Source organism: Aspergillus stella-maris, assembly GCF_047715825.1.
Source record: "Aspergillus stella-maris strain CBS 113639 unplaced genomic scaffold BDV14scaffold_56, whole genome shotgun sequence".
In the NCBI taxonomy this organism is placed as follows: Eukaryota; Fungi; Ascomycota; class Eurotiomycetes; order Eurotiales; family Aspergillaceae; genus Aspergillus; species Aspergillus stella-maris.
The window spans coordinates 109723-136723 of record NW_027396850.1 but is presented as its reverse complement, the minus strand read 5'-3'; the positions used below and the strand labels follow the sequence as shown (position 1 = coordinate 136723).

The following is a 27001-nucleotide window of genomic DNA, read 5'->3' as shown; positions in this document are numbered from 1 at the left end:
TCTGCAACTTCTATCTCCTCGAGATTCATGTTACCTCCACCTCCACACATCGAATCCCCAGAATGTCGGGTCTAGCCGCCTGGTCCCTGACTCAAACGGCGTCATTTTGTGGTCATGTCGTAGTCCTCCCTCTTCAACCTTTAAGCCTCGGGTAGCTAAGGAAAGCAGTTTGTCGGAGGATGAACTAAATCAAGACGATCCTCGCAGCTTCTCCGCAAACGATGCCACCTTCCACTTGAGTTTTAGCGCCGTGTGGGGATATGAAGCGTGCAAGAGTATCCAGGCACCCAGCACCACCAGGTAAAAAAATCAGGTACAGGAGAAGCAACCTAGTTATCTCACTTCCAGAATTTACAGGGGATGTTCCTGTGCCTGGGAGACTGCGTCATCCTCTGCCCAAAAGTCACCGACGCTGCGACGCCTATGACGGCCGTGCACAGATCGAGGATCGTCGGTGGGCTGTGCGGGTCTGATCTTGTGCTGGAGGAAAGACCAATAATATTGCAAGTATCTGACGAATGCCTGTATGAAACTCACAAGCTGGCGCAGCGGCAGTGCGGAGTAGATATATCGCGTTTGATAATTCTCCGCATGAGGTTCCATCCTGCGCTCGTGAGTCCGAAGAATTCTTAGTCTCGAGCCAGAGCTATGATGCGATTCGAGCCATAAAAGGTGAGTCTCCGTCCTTGCTGTGTCTGGAGACAAGCCTTTCTTATTCCTTACTGATTCAAAATGCCTCAACAAAAGACATTGCTCCTCACCCTTGCTGCTGCTAGCGTGGCGCTCGCACAACCCACGCAAGTGCTCAACCTCAACTTCCCTGACCCAGCCGTCATTCAGACCGATCAAGGCTACTATGCCTTTGGAACACAGTCGAACGGAGTCACTGTTCCCATCGCGCGTTCGGAGGACTTTAACAGCTGGACGCTCCTCGACGGCACAGATGCCCTACCCGGCCCTTACCCGTCGTGGGTGCAGGGCGACAACCCACAAATCTGGGCTCCAGATGTCTTCCAACGCGTAAGTCTCTTATTGAAGACAGTATCTCGACACTTATTCTGATGGTTTGTTGGTTCTAGCCCGACGGTACCTTTGTCATGTACTTCTCCGGTCTCTCCTCGCAAGACAATAGCAAGCACTGCCTGGGCACCGCAACATCCGGCTCCATAGAAGGCCCCTACACCATTACCGATGCTGCATTCACCTGTCCCCTCGACCAAGGCGGGGCGATCGACGCGTCAGGCTTCCAAGATGACGATGGCACGTTATACATTCTCTACAAGATCGACGGGAACAGCCTGAACGGCGACGGCACAAAGCACCCCACGCCAATCAAACTCCAGAAGGTTCAAAGTGACGGTATCACGCCCGACGGAGACGCGGTTACAATTCTGGACCGCGACGAGGGAGGTGCTGATGGAGACCTCGTTGAGGCGCCTAGTCTGGTCAAGGTGGACGGAACATACTACCTTTCTTTCTCCTCCAACGCGTACAACACATTGAACTACGATACAAGCTACGCGACTGGTTCTGCAGTTGGGGGACCATACACGAAGGTTCAAGCGCCAGATGCACCACTACTTGTTAGTGGTGATGCAAGCAATGTTGGACCTCTTGGTGGACCCGGGGGTTCCGACTTCCTGGACGGTGGTCGCATTTTGTTCCATGCTTTCAATGACGGCCAGAGCATTGACAGTGGACGCGGCGTCTGGGCAGCTAGTGTTTCGATCGGGGGTGGTGTCATTACCATCCAGTAAGCCACTTCAGTAGATCCCTTAGATGGTTAAATCCTATTGATCTGTCTGTATATACTTCAGCATAATATCTCGTGCCCTATCCGCTTGACCCTGAATATCTTCATCCCAAAGCCATCGTAATCGCTCTTGTAGTGTTTTCTTCAACTTGTCTTCGTCGTCCATTACGCCCTGTAGTCGCAGACAGAGTAGATATGCATTTTCCTTACTACTCGAGACGACGCGTTGACTCCGTGGCCGTCGGACTTCATCGTACCCCTTGAAGGCTGCAATGGCGTCTTTTGAGGTCAGGACCCTTGGGTCACCTAGTACTTCGGCAAGAACATGCGCGTCTTCAATTGCTTGACCCGCGCCTGCTCCTTGGTGCGGTGTTGAAGCATGCGCAGCATCACCTAGTATGGCAACCCTTGACCTCGCAAACGTCGAGATATGCGGATGCTCGAAAAGAGCCCACTGAGTTGGATCCGGCATATGCTACAAACAAATCAGCATCCTCACCCTTCAAACATACAAGCGCGATAGGGAGAGGATATACCTCGATCAAACTCAACACCGTCCCGCCCATATGCTTGAAGTCCCTCCTCATATCCTCCCGACTCGCGGGTCGCCGCCAATCATCTTGACCCCACTCAGAGTTCAACGGATAGATACCAACATTCACCTTTTGAGCCCGTTGGATGGGATATGTCACGCCGTATGCCCCGTCACCGACATACATCGTTGAAACACGGGCGCGGTGCTCGCCCACTGCCTTGACCATTGTTTCCATCGGTAGGACGGCGCGGTATCCGTACATCCCCGAGTACCGGGGTTGAGTCTGCTGATACTCTTCAGGAGAGAGGATGAATTGTTTCACTCGCGAATGAATCCCATCGCACCCGATGACAACATCTGCCCTTGCGCTGCTCCCATCCTCAAACTTCATTTCAACCTCCTCACCCACTTCTTTCAACGAATCAAGTCGTTTCCCAAACCGTGCCACCTCAGGCGGAACAAGTTTAACAATCGCATCAAGAAAATCCGCTCTTCGAACAGTCGTCTGCCCGCTCGGCTCAGCCTTAAGATCAAGTAATACCTCCCCTGTTTTCTGTCCAGTCGCCCAAACAACCTCGAACCAAGTCTGTCGAAACCGCTCAAATCCAGGAGAATCAGCATGAGTCGTGATCAACTGGTCATAGATCTCTCTTATGGCAGGATCAATAAGTGGCATTGCGCGGTGCGCGGCTGGTCCAATGGTGAGACCCAGTCCTACTTCTTTGAAGCTTGCCGCGGCTTCGTAGATCATTACTGGGACATTTCGACGGAGAAGACCGATTGCTAAGCTCAGGCCGCCTATGCCGCCGCCTATTATGGCGACGGTGAATTGTTTGGGGGGTTGCGATGTCATGGCTGTCCAGTGCGTGTGCGGGAGGGACGTCAGATCGGGGTTGGAGGGAGGTTTAAGTTGGAGAAGGCTGAAGATAAAGATCTGAGTATCGGCCAGTCAGACTCCAATTAAACTACTCTGTAGGATAATGACCCTCTTACTCGGCGGTGCTAGTAACATCCAGCAGATAGCGGCGAGGGGCACAAGGTGGGGGGTGCCGATCCTTCGCCGAGTCCCGAGTGGCCGGCCACCTATAAATTCGGCAGTTATCCTTCCACCCTGAGGCTCAAATTTCATTAAACGGTCGACTTGAAATCTCGCTGGACTAAAATTCATGGAGTCTTGTCGCTAGTGTTAAATATTGTGGTCATTGTTCCCTAGGAACCCCTACTGCTTCGAACGCCCGACAAGTATACGGTTTGGATGGGAGAAGCTACCAAGAGAAATACGTTGAGCGTCTCTCGTAGATCAATGGATATAGGACCACCTTGACTGGCAATGATATCTTACTCAAAAAGAGATCTAGACGAGACTAGTCCCCAGGGTATCCATACGAGAGTAGCCGTCTTGGCTTTCCACGTAGACTCGGCCGTCAAGACATACACAGGTTCGCAAAGCTATCTCAATAAGGAGAGCTGCATTGCGATGTCCCTAGAAGCTTTATGTTTAGGTAACATCTTGGTATCTGGTGAAAATATCAGACCCTTACACGAAGGTTCATCACGCCTTACACCCGAAATAGTATCAAACAGCGAGACTACGCCCTTTGTAAAAGCCTCGTACAGCGAGAATGAGCTATCAAAGGCTGAACCCTTTATTGCCGAGCCTGGAGTGGTATGAGGCGGCTTGACTGGCCAGAGCCCAAACAAAGAGCCGCAGCTTGATTCGGTCGCTAGTTGGTAATTGCTCGTATGTGCTGGGTCCATAAAAAGTGATCGGCAGTAAACACGAACAGGATGAGGTTGGAAGAGCTCTGCCATTTGCACAAATAGCAACATTTAATTTCCCAATACGAGTCTCGTGTTCAGGGGAGGTTTTTCATGTGTTGATGGTGAATCTGTTATATAAAACATGTAGAGACCAGAGGTCAATTGTTGCAATTGAAATCAATCGGTTTACCCTCGCTCTTCTCATCAACTCTGATCCCTGCAGCATATTCACGCTCCTTTACTTCGTTTGTTGAGCCGGTATAATGGCGACTGAATCTACCGCAACTCCTACTCCCGTCCCTGCCTCGGGGCGCAACTGGTCTTATTCCTTCTGGGAGTTCTGGACTCCAATCGATATATGTAGAGTTCTCTCAGTTGCCTGTCAAAATCGAAACTAACATGGGACAGGTCTTATGGGATGGTGCTGCCCTTGTATCCTCTTCGGCAAGACCCAAGCGCGCATCGAGGACCCTTCGCTAGCGAACTACAGCCCTGTCAACGAGAACGTACGTTTCCGCTGCCTTCCTTTCTTCTTCATGTGTACCTCGACCTCTAACAATATCTACATACAGTGCCTAATCTGGTGCGGACTCTACTGCTGCAGTCTAAACTTCCTCATCCAAACGAAGAAGCGCGACGAGCTGCGCAAGAAGTACGGCATTAACGAGACGCACCTCGAGCGGCTATTTAACATGGAAAGCGGCGAGATCGAGCGCAAGCATGGCGTTGAGGGATCAATGGTTGAGGACTGCCTTGGGGCGTTCTGCTGCCCGTGCTGTGGGCTTGTGCAGGAGGAGAAGGAGGTGTTGAGACACCTGCAGCAGGGCGATAGGCAGGGTGAGGAGGGGTATCAGAGGACGAAGGGGATGGCGTATCCCTAGGTCGGTGGTTGATAACGTTTGTTTTTTGAACATAGTTATGTATTGGTGAGAATAATAACCTCGACTAAGAAGGCGAGCAGGACCAAATTCAAGCACCGGTATACTCACCAGTAATAGACGCTTAAGGCAGGAGTGCGTGACACTGCGGACCCTAATTACCTACTAAACGTACCTGACGGTGCTGACAGGACAGGCCCGGCAGGGACCGCTCCACCTACCTATGTATCACGACGGTGAGTTGCTCTTTCCCTAGGTACGACAACAATGATTGTTTACATCTTTAATGGGAAGGAGCGACACCGAGTCGCTCTTTCCTAATACGACGGGGGCTGTGGCAGTTTAGGAAGGTGCGATGGCTCGTCAGAGACATTCAAGGAAGGAGCGACCGGTATCATCATGCCAGGAGCTACGCTTATGCCCATCAGAGCCCGATGCGTGAGTAATAATCTCATTGTATGTACCATCAACTATTGACAGGAACTCATAAAGTACATTGAATTCTTCACCATCTGGTTTGGGTATCTTGACTACCTCATCCGACCTCCTAAACAACAGTCGCAGTGGTGTTGATAACCTCAAAGAATGGCCAGACCGACGCCTACACCAAATTAGTTCAGCCCCTTATATTCAGGAGAAATAAAACATACACCGACAAGCGCAGCATGCGCAACACCAACAACCGCCGGACCCGTCTGAATCCCCTCGGGAATCGTCACAGTGAAGTTCTGGTAAGGCTGGCTCGTCGACTCATGATAGTTGGGACTGAACGAGCCAGCGTAGAGCTCGGTTCCCAGCGTCGAGTCGCTGTCAAGGCAGCCGTTGTCGCCGCAGTGCTGGATGCCGATGCCGATTCCGATTTCGGTGGAGCCAGTAAGGGAGTTCTAGGCAGCACTGTTAATATAGATGCGACGTGGATGGAGATAGGAGATGTACAGGACGGGTGACTTGGACGACAATGTCGCTGCCGGCCTTGATCTCTTTGCCTTGAGGAAGGTTGACGAAGGCGTTCTGGGCGAGCGCGGTGGCTGCGAGGGAGGTGAGGATGGCGAAGGTCTTCATTGTGGTGGTGTAGATGTTGGCGGTTTGCGGGAGTGTATAGGTATGATATGTTGTAAACGAGAGAAGATGTCTGGATAATGAGGACCAAGACCAGGATATCTTGTCCCCTTTATATGCTCCCAGACTGAAGTCATAAAATCGAAGGCCTTTGAGACATCCCCAATTACTGCCATGTATGATCTCAGCACTAGACAAAGACGGTTCTATTGCCCGCTGATCACCTCTCCACAGCAATCAAACATCCAATTACATTACTTATTCGGCAACAGACAAGAAGCGGTCACGATCGCCACGATTGTCAGGGATTTATTCGTCGGGGATTCTGCACGGGGTGAGACATGTCTAAGGCTGCTGCATCGGGCTCAACAGACCTGAACCTGAGCCACGATAGGATCGCAATGCATCACAACTTCGCAAGCCACGCTGACGGAGTTACTGTAATATCGTACATCAATACTAGTACCAGCTTCCCCTGAATCTTGGATTCTCAATTGATTCTCCACGCCACCTGTCAGCTTATCTTAAAATAGTACTCTGCACCAGCTGGTCAACTCTTATTCTGTCTTAGCTAAAGTTAGATCACTGCCTGGGAATCCCGGATATCCGGATTGTCCAGTAACTGGTAGATGGCTTTTCAGCCGGGGTTGTGGTTGCTTGCCTTTGTTCCTTGAGTGCTAGTATTCGGCACCCTTTGTGAGCGTTGAGTGGTCGCCTTACATTCAGTGCAACTTCGAATACTCTAGCATGAGTAACCTTTTAGTTTCTTCAAAGTCTGGTAGACTTGCTTAGTTGTGGAAAGTTTTCATTCGTGCCTATGTCCCTGGTATGTCGTGGCAAAGCTGGGTAGAGGCCCCAAAAATATATATATGTAACCGTTACGGGATCTTATGCCAGCGGAACCCCATTGTTGGATTCAGTAGAACCTGTCCTCGCTATCTACTCATTATTGAATAGAAAAAGTAAACCAAGTCCCAATAATTTAACTCGGCACGACTAACTGTACCGCATCATTGAGAGAAATGGAGATCTGGTCATTGCCTTGACAAGCTGGTCTCTCTTCATATCATCCCAAACACCGCAATAGCTATAGATCTCGCACGCGATATCCACCAATGCATTGCCCGATCTCCGCCCGGGGAAAAAGTCCCTCGGAATTGCCATTGATGACCGAAGCCGATACTCAGGCCATTCAAAGTCAACGACTCGATCAGGCCCGCCGCCCTCAAAGATAGCAAGGATCCGGTATTCGTCAGCTGCGATCCCGCCTTCGACGAGGTACTCGTTCCAGTGGTGTCGTATCTTTCTTCTTTCATCGGGATCCATACCGGTCAGACCCATATCGTTATATCCAAGTTTTGTTGCAGCCTCTTCTGCACTGTACACCCCCATTAAACCCCTTGCCCAGACAGCTACCACCACAACGTCTGATATACCCTTCTCTTGGAGATGTGCCCGATGCTGCATGGCTCGGCCCCAGGTGCCAAAGGAGCGGAATCTCGTGGATTTCCGCTTCCAGGCCTTGTGACTATCAAAGTCGTACCGTGTTGGCGGGCCTGTATACATTGTTTGCCGCGCACACGTGGAGCCGTCCCTGAAGCTTGTCTTGCTACGGCGCTCGGCGCGAAAAAGGATCGAAGGTATTGCGTCGGATGATAGGGGATGGATGAACATTCTGCTTTAGGCTCTCAATTAAGCCAATATTCTGAATCGGACTAGATATGAGTGTTCTCTTGCCGGCTGTTTCGTGTGCGGGGAAGGAAAGGAAGCTGTGCCGCGTACTGCAACAAGTGACAAGGCTACCACGTGACCCAGTGGTTAGCAGATCAGGCATCCAGGTCCTTCTGAGAGGTGGGAGTCACTCTCGGTATGAACGTTCAGTGGCGTGAAATTCTCCCAAAACCGCTGATTCTAGGTTCACAGAAGTGTGTACTCCGCAAGCGAAGTTGTGCTACGATTTATGTGACGGATTACGGGTGTTTACTGTAGAAAGGAGGTTCAGGATCAAACTGAAGTGTTATTGGGATATCATTTCTTCATAAAAGCACATGGCCTCATAGCGCTAGAAATACATCTCAGAGCCTCAGACTAGGGAAGCAAAGTGACTTGCCCGTCTGTCCCTCCTTCTGTCCTTCATTGAGCAAAATCAATACATCTAGTTCTTAGCGGCCTCTGCAAGAATCGTTAGCGACCTGGTGATAATGCATGAGATTGTCACGCTACATACCCTTGTGGACATCGGCCTTAGCATCGTGAGACTTCTCGTCCTTCTTGTCGACAACAGCGTCCTTAGCGGCGGTGGCACGGGAGCTGAGGCTGGCGTCGTTGTCCTTGGCGACCTCCTTGTTGGTCTCCTTGGAGGCAGTGGCACCGGCACCCTGGACGGTCTCGGAAACGTAGTTGGCGGCGTTCTAGAGATTGGTATTAGAAAGTGGCAAGTCAAAAGAAGTGTGATACGGCGCATACCTTGATGGTCTCCATTGTGATTGTTGGGTGGATTGAATTGGTTGGTTGGTTGAGTGGTTTGAGTTATGAGATTGTGTTTGTAGATTGGTAGTTTGTGAGTTGATGAGAATGAGGAATTGAGAGGGTGAGAAGGGAGTTTATATAGCTTGAGAAGTCGAGGGTCGTTGCTGCCATCCAGGGTTCCTGCGTATGAGTGACGTCACGAATAGATCAGATCGCGGTGTTTCAAGAATGACGATAGCCTCTGGAGCAGATCCCCGAGTCCAGAATAGGAGGTCCAGGCCCATATCCAAGGTCTAGAGGCAGATTCCGGGTCATTCTGCCCCTGATCTTGCGTTTCTTGCATGTGCAGCCTATGACGCCGGTGATGATGTATGACGTCACTTGCCCCATGGATCTGCATGATAAGCTCTACGCAGGATTGAGAACAACTGATACCCACCGCTGCCAAGGTTGTATAGAGATAGGATAAATGATATCACTACCATGAATACTTGCAACGTGCTATGGAATGACACAGACGACATTGGAACTGTTCATGTGCTGGTGACTCCCCGAGGTACGTACGTACACAGTGTGATGTGGCCATCGTTCCTGCCCCGCCACCACGAACATCTGGAGATTCGAGCCGATTCCCCAACGCACCCAGGATATTATTCTTGAAATTACCCTATAAGACTCTCCCGGAAAAGTCATCCGTCATGCAAATCACTACGCGTCAACCGGCCTATCATCCGCCAATAGAAACTCTACCAGCGGCCCAACGATAGCCTCCTCATACCCCAGTGACAGCAACGACGAGACGGCCTTTAGAGGTTGACCATTTGCACTCTTAATGGCAGCCCATAACTTATCCTTCATCTGGAACCCAATCTGGTATCCTCGGATCAGCTCCTCCAGACGGTCGGTGTGATCTTGTACCTCTAGCTGAGGGTCTGGCCCAAGCTGGATAGTAATAGGAACTGCAACCTTCTGCCTGCGCTGTGCCGCAGAAAGGGAAATATGATAGGATAAACACGGTACCCCGCGGTACCTTTCAACCTTTGGGTAGAGTTCATGGCCCTCAGGGCCCATGATGGGCCAGGCCCGGCCATCTTGAACCCCGCTAATCCAAGGAAAGCGGAACGTACAAGCCTGGCTCACATCCGTTGCCGTGAATTGCCCTGTCTCCTGAGTGAACTGAAACATTGTTTTGCGCCTCGAGTCCTGGGCATTTAGTACGTGTTTTCCTGGTGAACGCGGGATATCGTCTGCGGCCTCTTCAAAGTGGCATGTCAGACCATCTTGCCCAACAATGACAACCACGTCGAGATGTTTGGGGTTGGGGCATCCATTGGGAGGGTCATCTTCGACACTATCCAGACTGATGATCGCCCCCTCTGCGGCTAATACCGGGTATTGATCTATGCGGCGATAGAAGGTGATTCCGCAGTCGCCACCATACAGCGTTCCTGTGAAGAGGTCCATAAATCTTTGGCCGGGTGGCAACCAAGCTCTTGTGGAAGCTAGATTCGTTCTCTTATCCCTCGGCTGGACGATTGGTGCAACTAGCAGAGCGCTACCGAGGTAGTACTGATTGGGCACCTCGTATGCCTCGTTGTGATATGGGTATGACCAATACATCGGCTGGATCAGTGGGCCATCTGTCACAGACCCCAGGATATTCTCATTATAGAGGTAAGGCGCGAGTACATGTCTGAACCGCAGGAACTTGGACATCGCCTTGGAACACTCCTCTCCGTAAAGCCATGGCTCTTTGGACATCCAGCGCGAAGATGTTGAATGGAGGCGCATGATCGGCGAGAACACCCCCAGCTGAGTCCAGCGGGCCAGAAGCTCATCGTCGCGAACGCCACGTATGTGACCCCCGATATCGTGGCTCCACCAGCCGTATCCTATATTGGAAGCTGTGGCTGTGAATTCGGGCTGGAACGCGAGAGACTCCCAGCTCACGACGGTGTCTCCAGAGAACCCAATGGGGTACCGGTGACTTGCTGGACCTCCATAGCGCGAGAATATCAAGGGAATCCGACCATCCTGGGCACTATCTAGGTACTGAAAGTGATTCAGTAACCACAATGGGTCAAAGCCAGGAATCTTGGAGTATGGCCCCTGCTGCCAGTCAACCCACCAGAAATCGCAACCATCCTCTTCTAGTCGGCGATGGAGAATGTCAAAGTAGGCTTCCATGAACTTTGGGCTCGCTGGGTCGAACAAGATCGGATTCCTATCACTAGTGTCATGGCCCAGAAACTTTGCCATATCTTCGTACGCCTCCTCATGATTGTGAATCCCTTCATGAGGGTGATCGTTCAGCGTCACCTTCAGGCCTCGAGCATGCATATCCTTTCTGAATTTCTTCGGATCAGGGAATAGTCTCTCATCCCAGGTATACCCAGTCCACCCGGCATGAGGCACTCGAGGATCCGACACATAGTGCCAGTCCATATCTAGCACAGCAACGGACATCGGGATATTGTGTGCTTTGAACTTGTCCATCAACGCGACATATTCGACTTGATTGTACGCGTAGTACCGACTCCACCAGTTGCCCAGCGCGAACCGCGGGACAACTGGCTGCTTCCCTGATACAGCATAGAGCGCTTTAATCGCGTCTTTGTATTCGCGACCGTAGCAGAAGAGGTAAGAGTCGAATCTTTCTCCTGGCCTACGCGGTGCAACGAACCCTTTACCGTCGAATAACATACTCTTCGAGTCATCGATCACCGCGTACCCTGCCTTGGAAAGCACACCTTGCCCCATATCACAGCGCCCGTCAACTCCATCAAGTGTTCTAGCAGTTCCACCGAGATTAAACTCCGTCGGAGTCCCGAACCTCCATGGCGTGCCATACTTGACACTCTTCCCGCTGAAATGGAAGATGACGCTCTCTGGACTGAACTTTTGCTTCGTATAGCTCAAATGAAAGTGATCTGTGATAATCTGGAGCTCATCGTCGTCGACTACCTGGAATTCAGGGACTGGAAACTCCCGGTTTATAGCGAACGTCGAGGCTCGGTCTTCGAATTGGTTGTCTTCTGCCCATTCGAAGCGGATCAAGCGCTCGTTTAGGAGGGTGAAGCGGTAGTTTGGGCCTTGGACTACTGACCCTGGGTTTGCGATGGGGTGTGTTTCGAATTCGTACTTGTCCATCTTGATTTCTCAATTGACTTCGAAGTTGAGAGTGAGAAGATGGAGAGTTCAAGTTGATCAACCCCGCATGACGCCAACGCATACTCCAGCAAACAAGCAACTGTTTCTCTTATTGGTCCAGTTATATACAGCACCACGGATTTACATAGACAATAAAACTAGCAGAAGTACTCCTCCCGCTTCACTGCTTGCCAGCCTGCTCCTTCATGTACTCGTCGAAGTAGAGCACCGACTTACCCAGGACCAGGGCACCCTCAGCGCAATCCTCCTTGTCACTCCACTCCTTTGCACAGTGACTGATTCCATCCTTTCCTCTGACAAACACCATTCCAGTCGGACACTTTAGCCTCGTCATAGTCGAGTCATGCGCGGTGCCAGTCCGAGACCCAATCCCCTTATCACCACAAGCCCTCCGCACACAGTCAACAGCCTCCGGCCAGAAATCACCAGGCAAAAGATGCACCAACCGCTTGACCTCAGATCCAAGCCCATGAATCGCTGCAACACCCTTGATATACCGCTCAATCTCAGCACCCATCATTTCAAGACCCTGCTTCTCCCTATGCATAAGACAAAAAACAAGCTTCGTCTTCGACTGGATATTACACGCTCCCCAAGGCCCACTCTGGATGTTCGTAACAGTGGTATACCCATCCCTATTAAACGCCAACTTCTCGAGAGCCGTAATAACCTTCGCAGCACCAGTCAATGCATCCCGTCTCCCAAACATAGGGTACGTATTCGCGTGCCCGTCCTCGCCGGTAAATACAACCTCATAATACGTGATCCCATGCCAACCCTGCACCCACCCAACAGGCTTCCCCGCCTTCTCAAGATCAGTCGCCTGCTCAACGTGTACTTCAAAGTGCGCAGAGATAGGAAACTCCTCGAATGTATTCGGGCCATTGCCGACGTACCCTATTTTCGCGAGTTCGCCGCCCAAAGTCAGACCAGACCCATCGTTTGAGAGGGATGCATGCGCTTGTGAGATGTCGGATTGTCCTGCGTAGACTGTTGAGGAGCCGAGTGGGGGGAAGAATCGCGCGCCTTCTTCGTTCGTCCAGTTTATTAGAACTAGGGGGGCGCGGGTCTGGATTCCTTGTTCTTTGAAGCTGCGGATTATTTCGAGGCCTGAGAGGACCTGTCCATATCAACATCAGCATCACCCCATCCACATAAAGAGTCATAGTAGATGGAAAAGGAACACACCCCAAGCGGCCCATCAAACTTCCCCCCCGTCGCCACAGTATCAAGATGACTCCCCACCGCGATCGGCGGAACAGAATCATCCACCCCACCAAACTTGGCGAATTGAGACCCCGTCGCGTTAACGGCGTACTCTGCGCCCAGGGCAAGGACCTGCTCGCTGAACCAGTCGCGCACGAGCTTATCATTCTCGTCGGCGCTTAGGCGCGTTACGCCGCCCGGGGAAGGGGCGCTGTATTTTGCTGTGGTGTGGATGTCGTTCCTGGATTGGAGGTATTAGTTAGGTTTCTACTGAGTTTTGGCTGTGTTATGGACTTGTGTACCATAGTCTGTCGCCGTTTATTGTGAGCTTTTCCGCTGCGGAGATGGACGAGTACCACCTGCGCACATGGGCGTGCGGTCTCAAGGCGATACCCAAGGATGCGCGAGTTTGAAAAGCCCGTCTCAACAACATTCTGCGGATTCAAAGCAAGTGGCTTTGGTCTTCGAGGGGCCTGCGCTGTAAGTACCCCTCATATATCTCCGCGGGATCTCCAAATGTCGGAGGCAGGCCGTTACGTCTGCCCAGGGGGCATATCGCATATCTCTGGAGATTGGAGACATGGTCTGATAACGAAGGAAGCTCACTGCATACCACTTCAACTCCAACTCTTTATCCTCGTGCTAAGCCCTGGGTGGGGGTTCCTTCTGACAGCAAAGATAAGCATCAATAGGCAAGTGGGAACGCTGTCCAGTCTCCAAATGTAGATCCACATAAGCTCACCTGCAGGTTTGGTCTCCAATGTCACTCATCCAAGGTAGGTTCTTGGTATCTCCAGGCAGACGTCTCGGTGGTGTTATGCGCGCTCTTAATTGACATGAATGTTATGGTATATATCGCAACAGCCTCGACCCTTTAGACCTACTTTCACCAACGCCATCTGACTGCCAGGTAAATCTTTCTACGACATCTCTCTTCTAAAATCACGCCTGACTTGTTCCATATACAACTCTCATTTCTCGTACGCGATCAAGTAGCCGCCAATGGGCTATCTCCTTGGCGAGACACAGGCTGGTAGATATAAATGCGCATCATCTTTTTCATACGGTGACAGGCAGTTCGTGCTCTTCGCGCCCTCGTAGTACTCTGGGTAGAATTCACTATACTCCCAGACTATCGGCCCAGTTACGGTGCAGGAGTTGTCGTCTCCGAGCTTGGCCATAATGTTGTCTGGGCAATGGTCGTCGTGCGTGAAAACGATTCTGCATGACAATGGCGGAGGGGATAATGTGACACTTTGTCACCAGCTTGTAGTGCCTGTAAGCGAGCAGGCGTGCCATGCATTGGCGGAAGAGTGTCACGTGCGTTTCCTCAGAGGTAGGGTATTGTTGTGTCCCCCTCTCTAGGAGCAGCAACTTTCCATGTCCTGAAGTTACGTTGTCGATCTCGAGATTCGAATTAAATGGCTCGAGTCTATCATTCAAGAGCACGTACCCAGCATCGACTTGACTGTTGGACCAGGCCAATCACATGGAGACTGGAACCCACCGCAGCACACACAGCAAGGCCACGAAATCAGAGATATTGAATCTTCCAGCGAGATAACTGATCAAATTGGACTCATTTCCATCACCACTGGGACTGATTTGAGATACCTGGGCCCGTCGAGTGGGCTATTTTTCATTAAGTTCGTCCTAGCTGGGCTAGGAAAGCGTGTCTATGCCGGCGAGAATACCACCGCAAGTGTCAAAGCTGCCACCGACACTTTGGCCGTCCCGTCATATCCTTTGATTCCACAACCAAAGGAGCTGCCTTCCGATCACAGGCATACGAGATGGCTCTCCCAGGCTTATTTTGACATTGTTCATCTTCAATTCCCGATTCTACATGAACGTTCGCAATGGGAAATTGTTGAAAAGATCTACGCCGACGCCGAGTTTACCGTTGTACACAAGTTCCAAGTCTTAATGGTCATCGCAATAGGAGCGTCCATACTCTCGCGCCGCACAAAAGTCATGTTATCAGCCGAGGGCTACTTCGCCTCCGCCATGAAACTTGTGGATGGCGTAATGAGAACTTCGTCAGTTGGTGCCGCGCAATGCATCTTGCTTCTCCAGATGTACGCTCTTAACAACCCAACCTCAGGCTTGAGCCTTTGGACTCTTCATCACTACGGGCTGGCACTAGCAATGGAGCTAGGCCTGCTCCGGAACGTGCAAGGGATCCCATCGGCAAGGCATCTTCATTCGACGCCATCTTCTATCCCGGCGGCCACGGACCCATGTTTGACATCGTCAATGACAGGGATTCTCTCACGTTGATTGAAGAGTTTTACACCGCTGGCAAACCCGTTGCGGCTGTCTGCCATGGCCCGATTGTGTTTGTAAATGCCATCACTGTAAATGGTAAGCCCCTTCTTCAAGGCCGCCGAGCAACCGGATTCAGTAACGCAGAGGAAAACGCTGCTGGTCTAACGGGGGCTATGCCTGCCCTGCTCGAGGACGAGATCAAGCGAGTCGGCGGTACCTATGTCCAGGCTGACCATCTTTGGAAGGAGATGGTCGTTGTGGATGGGCAGATTATCACCGGCCAGAACCCGACATCCGCTCAGGGAGTCGGCGTTGCGCTGGCCACTGCCGTCGGTAAGTACGATCTCTTAAATCCGCTCGCTGTGTGGGCACTGACCTGGACTCATTGGGAATAGGTCTATAGTGCAGCTGAGCGCGGCTGGATATATCGGAGCAGTTCGAGAATGCTATGGTTAGTTGACCAACTTAGTCTATGCACTGTAGTGGAACAGAGGAGCGTCGTTGTTTACCATGGTCAAAACCCTTTGCTAGGAATTCCCCGTTGCTATGGTTCGTAACCGAGTATTCTTAGATCTCCAATAAGCTTCAACGCCAAAACATAATCTATTGGACCCAGTACAAGGGGCGAGTACAGATAGGCGCACCCAGCGTTTTTCTCGCTCGTCATGCCACACTTGTTCGACTGTGATATATATAAAAGCACCATGCTATAGAATCCGATCCATGTATCTAGAGACAAGTCCATTGCTTCTTTGTTGTGGTGAGCTATTGCATTCAGTCTATCATGTGGTCTGACTGGGTATGGCTATGTCACGGGATAGGATCTGTCAACAACTTGACTGTGGCGATGGAAACAAAGTCGCTTAAGACTTGCTATTGAACTTTACCCCTAGTGTCAACAGACCAGATTTCCTCGATGATTCCCTTTCGATGCGCATAGTAAAAGTCATGCAAGTTGATGGTCGGATCAATATGGCTAGGGATCATCTCGACCCTATCGCCAACCTCCAAGTCGGGCACGCCATTTTCCCAGCTCAGCGAGCCGTGCTCATCTCCCAGGTTCCGGTGTTGATACCGGGGATCCTTACACTCGGCCAAGCCGCTGTCTGTAGTCAGGGACTTCAAGCCGGCGTCGATAGTGACCTGTCGGGTACCCTGCTTGCTAATGACAGTGGAGAGGATCGTCAAGCTGTTAGAGTAGAATGCCCCGACAGCGTTGCGGTAATCGGTATCCATGAAAATAAACGAGCCGGGTTGCAGCTCCGTCACTCCAGGCACCGTGGCACAGAACTCGGCAGTGCCGGTTCCCCCCGTGGTAACGACTTCTATATTGAAGTTGGCCTTGCGCAGCATCTCCGCGGTATCGACTAAGCTCCTCATACTCTGTAAACACCGCGTTTTGCGGTCTTGCCGGTCGGGAAGGTGCTGCAGGTGACCCTCATACCCCTGGACCCCTATCAAGCGCATATGGGGGAGTGTAGCAAGGTGCTGTGCGAGCGCAAGAGCAGGTTCCCCGCCAGCAACGCCCGTGCGTCCGAGTCCGACATCCAAATCGATCAACACGGAGATGGGTTCCAAAACGCCAGAGCGGGCGAGCTCGTCATTGATCGCCGTAGCACCAGCCGCGCAATCAACCACAATCCGGATATCCCCGTGCCCCTTGAACAGCTCAACAAGCCTCTTCACCTTGGGCCGGCCGATGATTTCGCAGGTGATGAGGATGTCGTCGAATCCGGCGGCGGCAACGACTTCGGCCTCGGACACCTTAGCTACGCAGCACCCTTGAGCACCTGCGCTTTCGAGCTTGCGTGCAAGTGCCACGCTTTTTGTTGTTTTTAGATGAGGCCGGATGTTGCATTTGGTGGACTGGAGAGTGTTGAATAACTTCTTGATGTTGTCCTCCATGAGGTCAAGGTCAACGATCATGGATGGAGTGTCAAGGCTTTCCAGCCTGTCTCCGATTCTCGGACTATACATTTTGATCAGATAATAAAAAAGAATAAATCTGGGGTTCGAACAGAAGGCGACAGCTACGCCTGTTTATAAGTTACCAGACGGTCGCATTCCAAGTTGTTACCGCGGAGACGGACGGAACTCCGTAGAATGTTGGAGTAAGAAGATAATTTAGTCGGAAATCTCCATGAGGCACCAGAATCCGGTACGGAATACCCGTCAAGACACGGCCACCCTTTCATGCATCCAATTGCTGGGGAATTGAAACAGAATGAGGTGCCAACTCTATTTATTACAGGGTATGAGTATCACTTAGCACCACTGGCGTGCACACGACAGTCCCGGGGCGTAGGGATACATGGTCTCAAGAGTAGCGGGTGCATCTACGGTGTCTTGAATGTCCTGATTAACATGATATATATATATAGAAGAGCCCCTAAGACTACCGCTCTGGAGGGGGGGATGTGTGCATATCAGGTGATCCGTCGCAATACTTACGCAGTGTTACTTATGCAGATTAGTCATCTTGTGTACATTCACAGCAGGCGCTTTCAAGTCCCATCTCCAAGTGACATCACATACACTTACTCGAGCAGCAATCGTATTTTCCTCAGTTTAAAAAACAAGGCTACGGGTTTTTCTTAGTAGCTTTCGGCAATAATCAACAGGATTGATTCACTGATTGACTCCACCATGGATTCTTCTCTTTACGCCCTCCCGCCCGGGTCCCGCATCCTGGTAACCGGCGCCAACGGATACATTGCCAGCCACGTCGCCGACAAGTTGCTCGAGGCGGGGTATATAGTGCGCGGAAGCGTTCGATCCGAGAAACCTTGGTTGAATGAGTACTTTGACAAGAAGTACGGGAAAGGCCGCTTTGAAAGCTTTATAGTACCATCTTTTGAGGACTTCGATACTGTTGACAAAGCATTGGAGGGGGTAGATGGAGTTGTTCATCTGGTATTCAACTCTTTCGCTATACATGGAGTGAAAACAGATACAGTTTACTGATATGTTATAGGCCTCCGATCTCTCCTTCAGCAGTGACCCCAACGCTGTCATTCCGTGGGTCGTAAAAGCTGCGGTGAAAATCCTCGAACTCGCTGCAAAGAGGCAATCTATTAAGAGAGTTGTTCTGGCTTCTTCCTCGACTGCCTCGTATATGATTTTGCCCGACCCAAAGGGTCGCGATGTTTATGCCGGTGAGTTATCAACGGCTGGCCTCTAGATGTTCAACGCCCAGCTAATATTGAAACCAAGATACATGGAACGAGACCGCTGTTGCCAAAGCGTGGGATGAAAATACCCCAGTAGATGAAAAGGCCGTCTCGGTATACGCGGCATCCAAGGCTGAAGGCGAGCGTCAGTCCTGGAAGTGGGTAGAGGAGCATAAGCCATCGTTCGTCTTCAATACAGTATTACCCTGTTTCAACGTGAGCTCCCCACTACCCATTGACAATGATATTCCCGTTTTCCCCTAAAGGCTAATTCTTGATGATAGGTTGGCAAAGTCCTTCACCCTGAAATCCCCGGTTCAACAATGGGCGGCGTCCGACGCCTTCTCCAAGGCCACGCCAGCACCTTTACCAAGTTCCCCGAACGTATGTTTACAAAGACCGCGATACCACTTGTCTAGCTTCCTAACATGTTTTCTCAGAATGGTACGTGGACGTCGAAGACGTCGCGCGCCTCTGCATAATCGCCCTCCTCAACCCCAAAGTGAACTCCGAGCGGGTATTCGCATTCACAGAGGAGTTGCACTGGGCTGATACCGTCTCCATTCTGCGCCAGCTACGGCCGAAGAATAAGAAGATTCCTGATGCGCCGACGGATATCCCCCGAGACCAGACGAGGGTTCATGCAAGAGGTCGGGCGGAAGAGTTGTTGAGGGAGTTTTATGGAGCAAGGGGGTTCACGAGTATTAAAAAGAGTCTTGAGAGGGGGATTGAGGGGTGGGATTAGGTCAGTGGAAGTCAGGGGTTAGTGCTCACTTTTTGAGGTCTGGTATGATTTCATGAAGAGCGACCTAGGTAATGGACGGTGATATCAAATAAACATCCGCTTACAGAGATCTTAAACCAGCGAACGCCATTCTCTCATCGCCATACGGCTGATCAACACCGATGAAAGGCGGGTCATAACTGATAAGGCTGCGTCTTTGATCTAGACTATCTATCCACTTGGGGGGTATCTCCAAATCTCCAACAACGTCAGTGCGGGACCCTTCAACAAGCACCAAATGATCTGCAGAGCGATAAGAAGCATGCCTCTAATTGGAGATCATTAGACTGCATGCAATCTCTCCTTTCGTTGACTCGATATGGCAGGTAAAAGAGACTTGCTTATCATTGTCATCGATATCAGTGCTTCTGGTCGCCGTTGGGGCCTATTGCCTATCTAATCCATAGGTGGAGGCGACATAGATAGTGGTTCTCAATAAATCATGAAGGGTATGCCCGAACCCCTGCGGTCAACGATCTTCAGTCACAGGACAAGACGTGCATAATGAGCTCTACCGTCGCACCGGTCCTCCCCCAGGGTGCCGGGTACGGCGTTGTCGTCGGCATCGGTCTGTTCTTTGCGCTGCTGATGGCATGCGTTTCTTATCTGCAGGTAGGCTACTCTCTTCATTAGGCCTGGAGTGGAAATCTCTAATATCCACAGAACCGATACACTCAATATTCTACCAAGACGAGTGAGGAGTTCAACACGGCCAGTCGCAGCGTCAAGCCGGGGTTAATTGCTAATGGTGTCGTTTCGGCTTGGACATGGGCTGCGACTCTGCTGCAGAGTAGTACTGTCGCTTATGAGTATGGCATTTCTGGTCCATTCTGGGTGAGTCTATATCCTCGAGTAACCATGACAGTAGGACTAACTGGCCGCAGTGTAGGTTTTCTAAGATCATTTGACACCGCCGCATACTGACACAAGATGACAGACGCCGCTGGAGCGACGGTACAGATATTTATGTTCTCTGTCCTCGCCTGCAAGGTGAAGCAGAATGCGCCCTACTGTCATACCTTCCTCGAAATCGTCAACTACCGCTATGGCAAGACAACGCACAAGGTCTTTGTCTTCTTCGCTCTAATGACCAATGTCCTCGTCGCTAGCCAGCTACTCCTCGGCGGTAGTGCAGTCGTCACGGCACTGACTGGTATGAATGTCTACGCGGCTGTCTTTCTCATTCCTCTAGGCGTCTGCATCTATGTCGTGCTCGGTGGACTACGCGCGACATTCCTCTGCGACTACTCGCACACCATCATCGTGATGATCATCATCCTGTACTTCATGTTCGACGTCTACACAACAAACGACATGATCGGATCTCCGTCAAAGATGTACGATCTGCTCAAAACAGCGTCAGCCGAGCGCCCTGTCTCTGGAAATGTCGACGGCTCCTACCTCACGCTCAAATCGAACAGCGCCCTTGTCTTTGGTGTCATTCAGCTCTGCACTGGCCTGGGCACTGTCTTTCTCGACCAGGGATACTGGCAACGCGCTATCGCCAGTCGCCCGACCACTGCTGTCCGCGCATACATTATGGGTGGTCTCGCCTGGTTCGCCGTCCCCTTTGGCTTCGCGACAACCCTCGGCCTTGCTGCGGTCGCATTGACAGACCACCCCAGCTACCCAACATACCCGAACGAGATGACGAGCAGTCAAATCTCATCTGGTCTTGCGGCTCCCTTTGGCGCGACGGCGCTAGCAGGACGAGGCGGCGCAGTCGCTCTTCTCCTTACACTTTTCATGGCAGTGACATCCTCAGCCTCATCGCAACTCATCGCCGTTTCTTCAATTCTCACATTCGACGTGTACAAAACATACTTCAAGCCCAAGGCCACACCCGAACAACTCATTTTCGTCTCGCACGTCATGATCTGCATCTTTGGTGTGGTAATGGCCTGCGTCGCGTGCCTCTGGAACGGTATCGGTATTGATCTCGGCTGGCTATTCCTCGTCATGGGTCTGTTGATTGGCGGCGCCGTCTTCCCGGCTGCATTTACAATAACATGGAAGGGACAAACTCGGGTTGGTGCGATCTCAGGCGCGATCGGTGGTCTTGTAGCTGGTCTTATTGCGTGGCTCGTTGAAGCAAAGGTTTACTATGGCGAGATTACGGTCGAGACGACGGGTGCTAATTATCCCACGTTGGCTGGGAATATGGCTAGTGTTTTCACAGGCTTAGTCTTGACTGTGACTATTTCTTTGATCAGACCAGATGACTTTAATTGGGAAAGAACGAGGGCTATTAATGCGCCTTCACCTTCACCGTCTACCACCATCGTTTCCGAGTCACAGCCAACCGACCCCAAACCACCAACCATTGAAACAGTCCCCGAAGACCCAGCAGACAAAAAACTAACAGAAGACCCTTCCGCCCTCCAACGAACATTCGTCCTCGCTGTAATCGTGTCAACAGTCCTATCTCTGATAATGGACATCATCATCCCGATTCCGATGTTCCTGAGCCACTATGTCTTTTCAAGGGGTTTCTTTACGGGCTGGGTGGTTATTTCGTTTATTTGGGTGTTTGTTGCGTTTATATTGTGTGGCGTTTTGCCCATTTGGGAGACGAGGGTGTTTTGGGGGAATATGGTTAGGAGAATGGTTGGCAGGAAGGTCGTTGTTGATGCTGTGCCACAGCACGAGTCGGGGCAGGAGAGTGAGGCGCAAGCTGTAAGGGTTGAATCCAAGGCTTAGATCATTATGTCTTTCACTATCGTCAAGGAATCTTGTCAGGAATGTCTTTGCGCGGGTGATGATATATATTAGTAGGCGTGATCACTCGTCCCACCGCGATGTTCTAACTACATATATTCTTGGCATATACATGAAATTGTCTTTGTGCAAGCCCCATCGTCGCTTAACCCCTTCTCAACCCAGCGACAGGTCGAATCATGGATGTCTCGCGATACCCAGGAACAACCTCATAGTTATTCACAGCCCTTGCCCCATGCTTCTCATACAGCCCCCTCCCCGTCGGCGACGACGAAATAAAGGTAATTTTCCCTTCCCGATCGGACCGATCAAGACCCCATTTAAGAAGTTTCCCACCGAGCCCTTGACGCCCATAAGCTGGGTCCACAGCTAACATGCTTAGGTCTATATATATGTTAGTCAAAACTCGAGAGTGGGTAATGGAGGCAGGGAAGGGGTACAATAATGCGGCTGATCACCAATCGCCCGTCTTCGTTCCCGGTCACACCCCGAGAAGAAACTGTCGCAGAGCGCTGCATCGCTGCTAGCGGGCCACTCTGTCTTTTTCCCATCGCCATTTGCGTTAGGATCGGAGTTATCCTCGAAGAACTTCCACAGCGCGAACCCCGCGATGATGTCGTCTTGGCCTTCTGCGGTGCCAAGCACTTTAATCAGGTCGGTATTCTTGCCAGCTTGCGCGTATTCTGCAGCCTTTTCGAAGTTGGCAGTTTGGAATGTTGCTACATCGGGTGTGTTGGGCATAATCCGCGTGCTGAGGTCGTTTGTGAATGCTGAGAAGTAGATCTGGGTTAGGGCGGGGGCGTCGGCGGGGACCACTGGCTGCAGTGAGAACTCCATTTTGATGTTTGTTTAGGTTGTTCAAGTAAATGCAAGTGTGCAATGTAATGAGGTTGTCTATATGGGCTGATTGTTGACAGGCACCGACCAGTACCACAGAAGGCAGCAGTGGCCTACGTCATTGGCCCGCTCGGGGAATTGTACCTCCGGCCATTGGTGCCTGATCGCTGAGGCTGTGTTGTTGGAGCATGATTGGTGTCAACTCATTTAGGCTGCAGCTAATGTGACCAGTTATTTGGTTTCAATAGTAAAATCGTCCCACCTGTTTCACACGTGTAACACTGTTGAAACAAGACTATGATGGCTGAATAGCTTCAACTCTGGGACGCGTTCTGTGTTTGACTCGGGACCCGCGGGCACGTGCACGGGCGATCAGCGGTGTAGACGAAGAGTCCAGATTTCACTTCTCTTAACAACCGTTGAAAACACCAAAACACCTCCCCTTCTTCAATTCTTCCACCACCAACGTCCACTTGTCAATTGACTATTGACAATGGCTGCAAAAGGCAAGGACGTCGAGCTGACCAGCGACATTGACTGGATCAAGACTCCCCCTGCCAAGCCCTCCCAATTCGAGACTGGCGAGGACTGCGGAATTCCCACCACCAATGTAACTTCTCTCCTATCATTTAAACTCAATTGAATTGGTATACTGATGACAATAGTTTCCTGCCATCAACAACCCGCCATTGGCGGCTGACGGCCCTGGAAATGAGAGCTTTTCCAACTATGTCCTCGGAGCTGTCCTGGTCGGTGTCCCTGGACTTCTGACCTGGTTCTTCGGCGGCGGCTTCAAGACCTTCATCTTCTTTGCCCTTGTCTCTGTTCTTCCCGTTCTCGTGGCTTTCTGGACCTACGCGTCTACGTACAGCCCGCGCACCAATGAAAAGGTCAAGCTTCCCGGCCGCCCGGTCGAGCACTACATCACCTTCAAGCGCGAAGAGGACAAGGCCAAATGGCACGGCAAGAACAAGATCCCCATGCAGACTTTCTCTGAAATGTACCTGGACGGAAACGTCGAGTTTAAGGGTGATGTCCTCGATGTCCTTGAGTACCGCCACGACTGGGCTAGCTTCGCCTTCACCTGGGACCTGTTCAAGTTCATCGTTGGCACTTTCTTCGTAGACGTCCTCTTCCACACCAAGGCCCAGGACGAGGAGCAGATCCGTCCCAACTATGACTCTGGTAACGACCACTACGCCTGGTTCCTTGGTCCCCGCATGATCTACACCTCTGGTGTCATCTCCGACCCTGAGCGCGAGGAAACCCTCGAAGAAATGCAGGACAACAAGATGGCCGTCGTCTGCGAGAAGATCGGCCTCAAGGACGGCGAAACCATGCTCGACATCGGCTGCGGCTGGGGTACCCTCGCCCGCTTTGCTTCTCTTAACTACGGCGCCAAAGTCACTGGTGTTACCATCGCCGAGAACCAGACTGCCTGGGGTAACGACGCGCTCAAGCTCGCTGGAATCTCTCAGGAGCAATCCCGTATTCTCTGCATGGACTACCGTGATATTCCCCGCCAGCAATTCGATAAGATCACCCAGCTTGAGATGGGCGAGCACGTTGGTATTCGTCGTCTTACGGGTTTCTTCCGCCAGTGCTATGATATGCTCAAGGATGATGGCGCCATGTACGTTCAGCTCTCTGGTCTGCGTCAGGCTTGGCAGTATGAGGACTTTATCTGGGGTCTTTACCTGAACAAGTACATTTTCCGTGGTGCCGACGCTTCTACTCCTCTTTGGTACTACGTTAAGTGTCTTGAGGCTGCTGGTTTTGAGGTCAAGGGGTGAGTCTTTCTACCATTTCTATTTAGCACACGTAATACTAATGGAAATAGAATTGACACCGTCGGCGTCCACTACTCCGGCACCCTCTGGCGCTGGTACCGCAACTGGGTCGGCAACGTCGAAGCCGTGACCGCCAAGTACGGACCTAGATGGTACAGAGTACGTTACCTTCACTTCCATCACCCCTCATTAAATCAATACTAATGTGGCCCTAGATCTGGGAACTCTTCCTCGCTTGGTCCGTTATTGCCTCCCGCCAGGGCTCCGCCACCTGCTACCAGATGGTCGTCGTCAAGAACCTGAACTCCACGCACCGCATCAACGGCGTCGCGTCCCAGTTTGGTCTTGCTGGTGCGCTTGCTGCTAGCCGTGCTGCTGGGAAGAACCGTCTTCCTCAGTAAATGGAGATAAAGGGGATCTGATTTCGAGACATTTCAGACGCCCATCTTGTTCCATTGAAAGAGTATAGAATGTGAGGTCTGGTAAAGTTAGGATGCTTTGCTGGGTTGAGGTCATCCATTACAGGTCATGTGGACTTCACTTGAGCCTACTGATGAGCGATGATGTGGTGCTGGAAGTAATCATCGCTAGCGGTGCGAATGGAGATTGAAGAACGAGAAAGAGAGATACGAGGTTATGTATCACGATATGATAGACTAAAGGGTACGAACAGGGATGTCCTAGAGATATCCGAGAAAAAATAAGGCAAATTACGGGATTGGATGATCGAGAATAGACAGTTTGAAAGATTACTATCATGAATGAGATTTTATTGCTCTTGAATTCGGTCTACTTTCCTTGATTAATCAAGTGAGTAGTGAAGAAGCTCTGGCTCCTGAGAACCAATGGCAGTACCGACAACTTCGTCGCAGCCTGACGCGCCAGCATTAAACCTCCGCACTTCTCCCCCGTGCCCGGCGCTTAAGCTTTTCTACCTGGAACCTTCACGCTTGCCGCAGATATCCCTACCATCCTTGTCAGCAAGACATTTATGTACTTTGGATAGCCACAGAATCCCTCAAGCGATCACAAACCCTTAACCCTCCGCGCTCCATCCAGTGCAATACAGCCCTCGACCGGACTAAAGATGCCATTGCAGAGAAGTGCAGGCCAAACGCTACCAGACAGCAGAATTTGCAGTCCAATGAAGCTCATACGGGACTCTAGCATGTCTAAGAAGAATCTAGAGTCAACCTTCCCAAGTCCAGCCGAAGTGCGAGCCATAAATGCTGGCTCAGACGACGACCGCGGAACAAACTTCAATCGATCCCCGCCTGTGCCATTTCCGGAGCTCGGGTTAATGGTCAAGTATGGCGGAGACGTAACAGTTGCAGAAGCAGAGACTCAGAAGATGGTGCACGAGGAGTCAAAGGGTAGAGTTACGTTTGTGACCAGCTTAACGGGATGGTCAAATCGTGGAGGGCTATCGAACATCCTGGACCAGAGCTCTATATTGGTAAGTTGATACACCAACACCGAATTTTAAGGCCGCGTAGAGTTCTACTAAAACCTCTACTAGGGGGTATGCACAACAGCCCACTGAACGACATGTGTCTAACCGTCACGAAGAATTAATGGGTCCCTTCCACGGCCCAGACGCCATTCAACAATCTCAAGACCTCTGCGACATCGAAAACCCCGACGAAACATCAGTCGCGTTCATACACTCTGACCTCATGCCACCCAATATCTTTCTATCGCATGGGTCAAACCCTACAATTACCGCTGTTCTCGACTGGGCGCAGGCAGGGTGGTACACCTCTTACTGCGAGTACTGCAAGGCGCGTCTCTCCAGACCGAACCCGGAATCTTTCGATGATGAGATGGATGAGGAGTGAAATAGAATATACCTACCGAACATTGTGTAGCCAGTTGAGGAGAGGGTCTATCATCCTTTTGTTTTGTTTTATCTGGGAAAGGGTATATAGACATGCGATATATGAGACAGATTATCGCCAGGGGTTGACGGAGGTTGACAATTATACTAAATGTTGATCCCAATCTATCCCATAGAAGTAATGTAGTGAGTCTTTGGTGATATAAAGTAAGCCTCCCAAGATGTTAACTTGTTTTTTTAAAATCACACTTTGTGATAAGGACCTGGGCATTCCGACTAAATAGGCAAAGGATCGCGGGATCCATCAGTTGGGGTCGCTTAGGTACCTAGGCAGACGCCACAGCCCCAGATAAGCAGCCGAGGGCAACGCCAACTTCCCCGCCGTTTATTAAAGCTCGCAGGGTGTATGGGGAATATATCTAGGAAAAGGATTGCTACCCCTAGCCCTGGTGGCACCTTCCCTATATAATGTCTCATGATAGTTCCTTCCCAACTCGTGCTGTTGTCTACAGAGCAGCCAGCAGGAGGACCTTCAAGGCTTGTCGTACCTGCCGCTTACAAAAGACAAGATGCATAATCAACACTCCAAACCCACCCTGTCGACGCTGTCGATCGACTGGGAGAGATTGTGTATTCGAGGAGATAGGGCGTTCTGACATCAGCCGCCAAACCCTCCTTTCGCCGGCCACTGATTATACGAAGGGTTCGAATGTCGAAAGGTAAGACACTGGGCAATTTAAGTGAATATTGACTAATTGGACGAAC

The 27001-nt window shown here is 51.1% G+C and overlaps 15 protein-coding genes across 15 annotated transcripts; 7 read left to right on the top strand and 8 right to left on the bottom strand.

Moving 5' to 3' along the window:
• Positions 1 to 718: 718 nt before the first annotated feature.
• On the top strand, positions 719 to 1757 carry BDV14DRAFT_210768 (glycoside hydrolase family 43 protein; the record flags this gene model as incomplete). The annotated part of the gene is made up of 2 exons (XM_073775965.1): positions 719 to 1020; positions 1080 to 1757. The coding sequence occupies exons 1-2, from the start codon at positions 733 to 735 to the stop codon at positions 1755 to 1757; spliced, it is 966 nt and encodes a 321-aa protein (XP_073625015.1). The 5' UTR covers positions 719 to 732.
• Positions 1727 to 3281, bottom strand: BDV14DRAFT_179201 (putative salicylate hydroxylase). The gene is made up of 2 exons (XM_073769715.1): positions 2290 to 3281; positions 1727 to 2228 (listed from the first exon to the last, which is right to left on the bottom strand). The coding sequence occupies exons 1-2, from the start codon at positions 3139 to 3141 to the stop codon at positions 1791 to 1793; spliced, it is 1290 nt and encodes a 429-aa protein (XP_073625014.1). The 5' UTR covers positions 3142 to 3281; the 3' UTR covers positions 1727 to 1790.
• Positions 3282 to 4312: 1031 nt separating this feature from the next.
• Positions 4313 to 4930, top strand: BDV14DRAFT_203203 (PLAC8 family protein; the record flags this gene model as incomplete). Its single annotated transcript, XM_073774234.1, has 3 exons — positions 4313 to 4409; positions 4458 to 4555; positions 4622 to 4930. 3 exons carry the CDS (start codon positions 4313 to 4315, stop codon positions 4928 to 4930), a joined length of 504 nt encoding a protein of 167 aa, XP_073625013.1.
• Positions 4931 to 5474: 544 nt separating this feature from the next.
• On the bottom strand, positions 5475 to 5989 carry BDV14DRAFT_203202 (uncharacterized protein; the record flags this gene model as incomplete). Its single annotated transcript, XM_073774233.1, has 3 exons — positions 5475 to 5528; positions 5578 to 5811; positions 5864 to 5989. 3 exons carry the CDS (start codon positions 5987 to 5989, stop codon positions 5475 to 5477), a joined length of 414 nt encoding a protein of 137 aa, XP_073625012.1.
• Positions 5990 to 6799: 810 nt separating this feature from the next.
• Positions 6800 to 8058, bottom strand: BDV14DRAFT_179193 (uncharacterized protein). The gene is made up of 2 exons (XM_073769714.1): positions 7769 to 8058; positions 6800 to 7661 (listed from the first exon to the last, which is right to left on the bottom strand). Exon 2 carries the CDS (start codon positions 7658 to 7660, stop codon positions 6983 to 6985), a length of 678 nt encoding a protein of 225 aa, XP_073625011.1. The 5' UTR covers position 7661; positions 7769 to 8058; the 3' UTR covers positions 6800 to 6982.
• Positions 7984 to 8551, bottom strand: BDV14DRAFT_179189 (glucose-repressible protein Grg1). The gene is made up of 3 exons (XM_073769713.1): positions 8453 to 8551; positions 8214 to 8397; positions 7984 to 8158 (listed from the first exon to the last, which is right to left on the bottom strand). Exons 1-3 carry the CDS (start codon positions 8465 to 8467, stop codon positions 8142 to 8144), a joined length of 216 nt encoding a protein of 71 aa, XP_073625010.1. The 5' UTR covers positions 8468 to 8551; the 3' UTR covers positions 7984 to 8141.
• Positions 8552 to 8976: 425 nt separating this feature from the next.
• Positions 8977 to 11737, bottom strand: BDV14DRAFT_179187 (glycoside hydrolase family 31 protein). Its single transcript, XM_073769712.1, has one exon. It carries the CDS (start codon positions 11603 to 11605, stop codon positions 9164 to 9166), a length of 2442 nt encoding a protein of 813 aa, XP_073625009.1. The 5' UTR covers positions 11606 to 11737; the 3' UTR covers positions 8977 to 9163.
• A 49-nt stretch (positions 11738 to 11786) lies between these two features.
• On the bottom strand, positions 11787 to 13265 carry BDV14DRAFT_203198 (uncharacterized protein; the record flags this gene model as incomplete). The annotated part of the gene is made up of 3 exons (XM_073774232.1): positions 11787 to 12746; positions 12815 to 13073; positions 13135 to 13265. The coding sequence occupies 3 exons, from the start codon at positions 13263 to 13265 to the stop codon at positions 11787 to 11789; spliced, it is 1350 nt and encodes a 449-aa protein (XP_073625008.1).
• Positions 13266 to 14129: 864 nt separating this feature from the next.
• Positions 14130 to 15495, top strand: BDV14DRAFT_203197 (class I glutamine amidotransferase-like protein; the record flags this gene model as incomplete). Its single annotated transcript, XM_073774231.1, has 3 exons — positions 14130 to 14152; positions 14224 to 14871; positions 14937 to 15495. 3 exons carry the CDS (start codon positions 14130 to 14132, stop codon positions 15493 to 15495), a joined length of 1230 nt encoding a protein of 409 aa, XP_073625007.1.
• Positions 15496 to 15673: 178 nt separating this feature from the next.
• On the bottom strand, positions 15674 to 17205 carry BDV14DRAFT_179185 (DSD1 family PLP-dependent enzyme). Its single transcript, XM_073769711.1, has one exon. It carries the CDS (start codon positions 17075 to 17077, stop codon positions 15974 to 15976), a length of 1104 nt encoding a protein of 367 aa, XP_073625006.1. The 5' UTR covers positions 17078 to 17205; the 3' UTR covers positions 15674 to 15973.
• A 324-nt stretch (positions 17206 to 17529) lies between these two features.
• BDV14DRAFT_179184 (NAD dependent epimerase/dehydratase) lies at positions 17530 to 19273 on the top strand. Its single transcript, XM_073769710.1, has 5 exons — positions 17530 to 18013; positions 18075 to 18255; positions 18314 to 18486; positions 18555 to 18654; positions 18711 to 19273. Exons 1-5 carry the CDS (start codon positions 17747 to 17749, stop codon positions 19013 to 19015), a joined length of 1026 nt encoding a protein of 341 aa, XP_073625005.1. The 5' UTR covers positions 17530 to 17746; the 3' UTR covers positions 19016 to 19273.
• A 285-nt stretch (positions 19274 to 19558) lies between these two features.
• On the top strand, positions 19559 to 21963 carry BDV14DRAFT_210766 (sodium:solute symporter family protein; the record flags this gene model as incomplete). The annotated part of the gene is made up of 3 exons (XM_073775964.1): positions 19559 to 19666; positions 19718 to 19888; positions 19985 to 21963. 3 exons carry the CDS (start codon positions 19559 to 19561, stop codon positions 21752 to 21754), a joined length of 2049 nt encoding a protein of 682 aa, XP_073625004.1. The 3' UTR covers positions 21755 to 21963.
• Positions 21964 to 22133: 170 nt separating this feature from the next.
• BDV14DRAFT_179181 (uncharacterized protein) lies at positions 22134 to 22684 on the bottom strand. The gene has a single exon (XM_073769709.1). It carries the CDS (start codon positions 22607 to 22609, stop codon positions 22172 to 22174), a length of 438 nt encoding a protein of 145 aa, XP_073625003.1. The 5' UTR covers positions 22610 to 22684; the 3' UTR covers positions 22134 to 22171.
• Positions 22685 to 22892: 208 nt separating this feature from the next.
• BDV14DRAFT_179179 (S-adenosyl-L-methionine-dependent methyltransferase) lies at positions 22893 to 25182 on the top strand. Its single transcript, XM_073769708.1, has 4 exons — positions 22893 to 23219; positions 23275 to 24398; positions 24450 to 24558; positions 24615 to 25182. The coding sequence occupies exons 1-4, from the start codon at positions 23103 to 23105 to the stop codon at positions 24798 to 24800; spliced, it is 1536 nt and encodes a 511-aa protein (XP_073625002.1). The 5' UTR covers positions 22893 to 23102; the 3' UTR covers positions 24801 to 25182.
• A 611-nt stretch (positions 25183 to 25793) lies between these two features.
• BDV14DRAFT_179177 (uncharacterized protein) lies at positions 25794 to 26181 on the top strand. Its single transcript, XM_073769707.1, has one exon. It carries the CDS (start codon positions 25804 to 25806, stop codon positions 25972 to 25974), a length of 171 nt encoding a protein of 56 aa, XP_073625001.1. The 5' UTR covers positions 25794 to 25803; the 3' UTR covers positions 25975 to 26181.
• The last annotated feature ends 820 nt before the right edge of the window (positions 26182 to 27001 follow it).

Bases quoted from the DNA above. Each gene is read 5' to 3' on its own strand.
- BDV14DRAFT_179177 (XM_073769707.1), top strand. From the start codon at position 25,804: ATGGTCAAATCGTGGAGGGCTATCGAACATCCTGGACCAGAGCTCTAT.
- BDV14DRAFT_179181 (XM_073769709.1), bottom strand. From the start codon at position 22,609: ATGGAGTTCTCACTGCAGCCAGTGGTCCCCGCCGACGCCCCCGCCCTA.
- BDV14DRAFT_179185 (XM_073769711.1), bottom strand. From the start codon at position 17,077: ATGTATAGTCCGAGAATCGGAGACAGGCTGGAAAGCCTTGACACTCCA.
- BDV14DRAFT_179201 (XM_073769715.1), bottom strand. From the start codon at position 3,141: ATGACATCGCAACCCCCCAAACAATTCACCGTCGCCATAATAGGCGGC. The intron at 2,229-2,289 runs GTATATCCTCTC...ATTTGTTTGTAG, and splicing joins CGGTGTTGAGTTTGATCGAG to CATATGCCGGATCCAACTCA.
- BDV14DRAFT_179193 (XM_073769714.1), bottom strand. From the start codon at position 7,660: ATGTTCATCCATCCCCTATCATCCGACGCAATACCTTCGATCCTTTTT.
- BDV14DRAFT_179184 (XM_073769710.1), top strand. From the start codon at position 17,747: ATGGATTCTTCTCTTTACGCCCTCCCGCCCGGGTCCCGCATCCTGGTA. The intron at 18,014-18,074 runs GTATTCAACTCT...GATATGTTATAG, and splicing joins TAGATGGAGTTGTTCATCTG to GCCTCCGATCTCTCCTTCAG. The intron at 18,655-18,710 runs GTATGTTTACAA...ATGTTTTCTCAG, and splicing joins CTTTACCAAGTTCCCCGAAC to AATGGTACGTGGACGTCGAA.
- BDV14DRAFT_179179 (XM_073769708.1), top strand. From the start codon at position 23,103: ATGGCTGCAAAAGGCAAGGACGTCGAGCTGACCAGCGACATTGACTGG. The intron at 23,220-23,274 runs GTAACTTCTCTC...TGATGACAATAG, and splicing joins GCGGAATTCCCACCACCAAT to TTTCCTGCCATCAACAACCC. The intron at 24,559-24,614 runs GTACGTTACCTT...ATGTGGCCCTAG, and splicing joins ACGGACCTAGATGGTACAGA to ATCTGGGAACTCTTCCTCGC.
- BDV14DRAFT_179187 (XM_073769712.1), bottom strand. From the start codon at position 11,605: ATGGACAAGTACGAATTCGAAACACACCCCATCGCAAACCCAGGGTCA.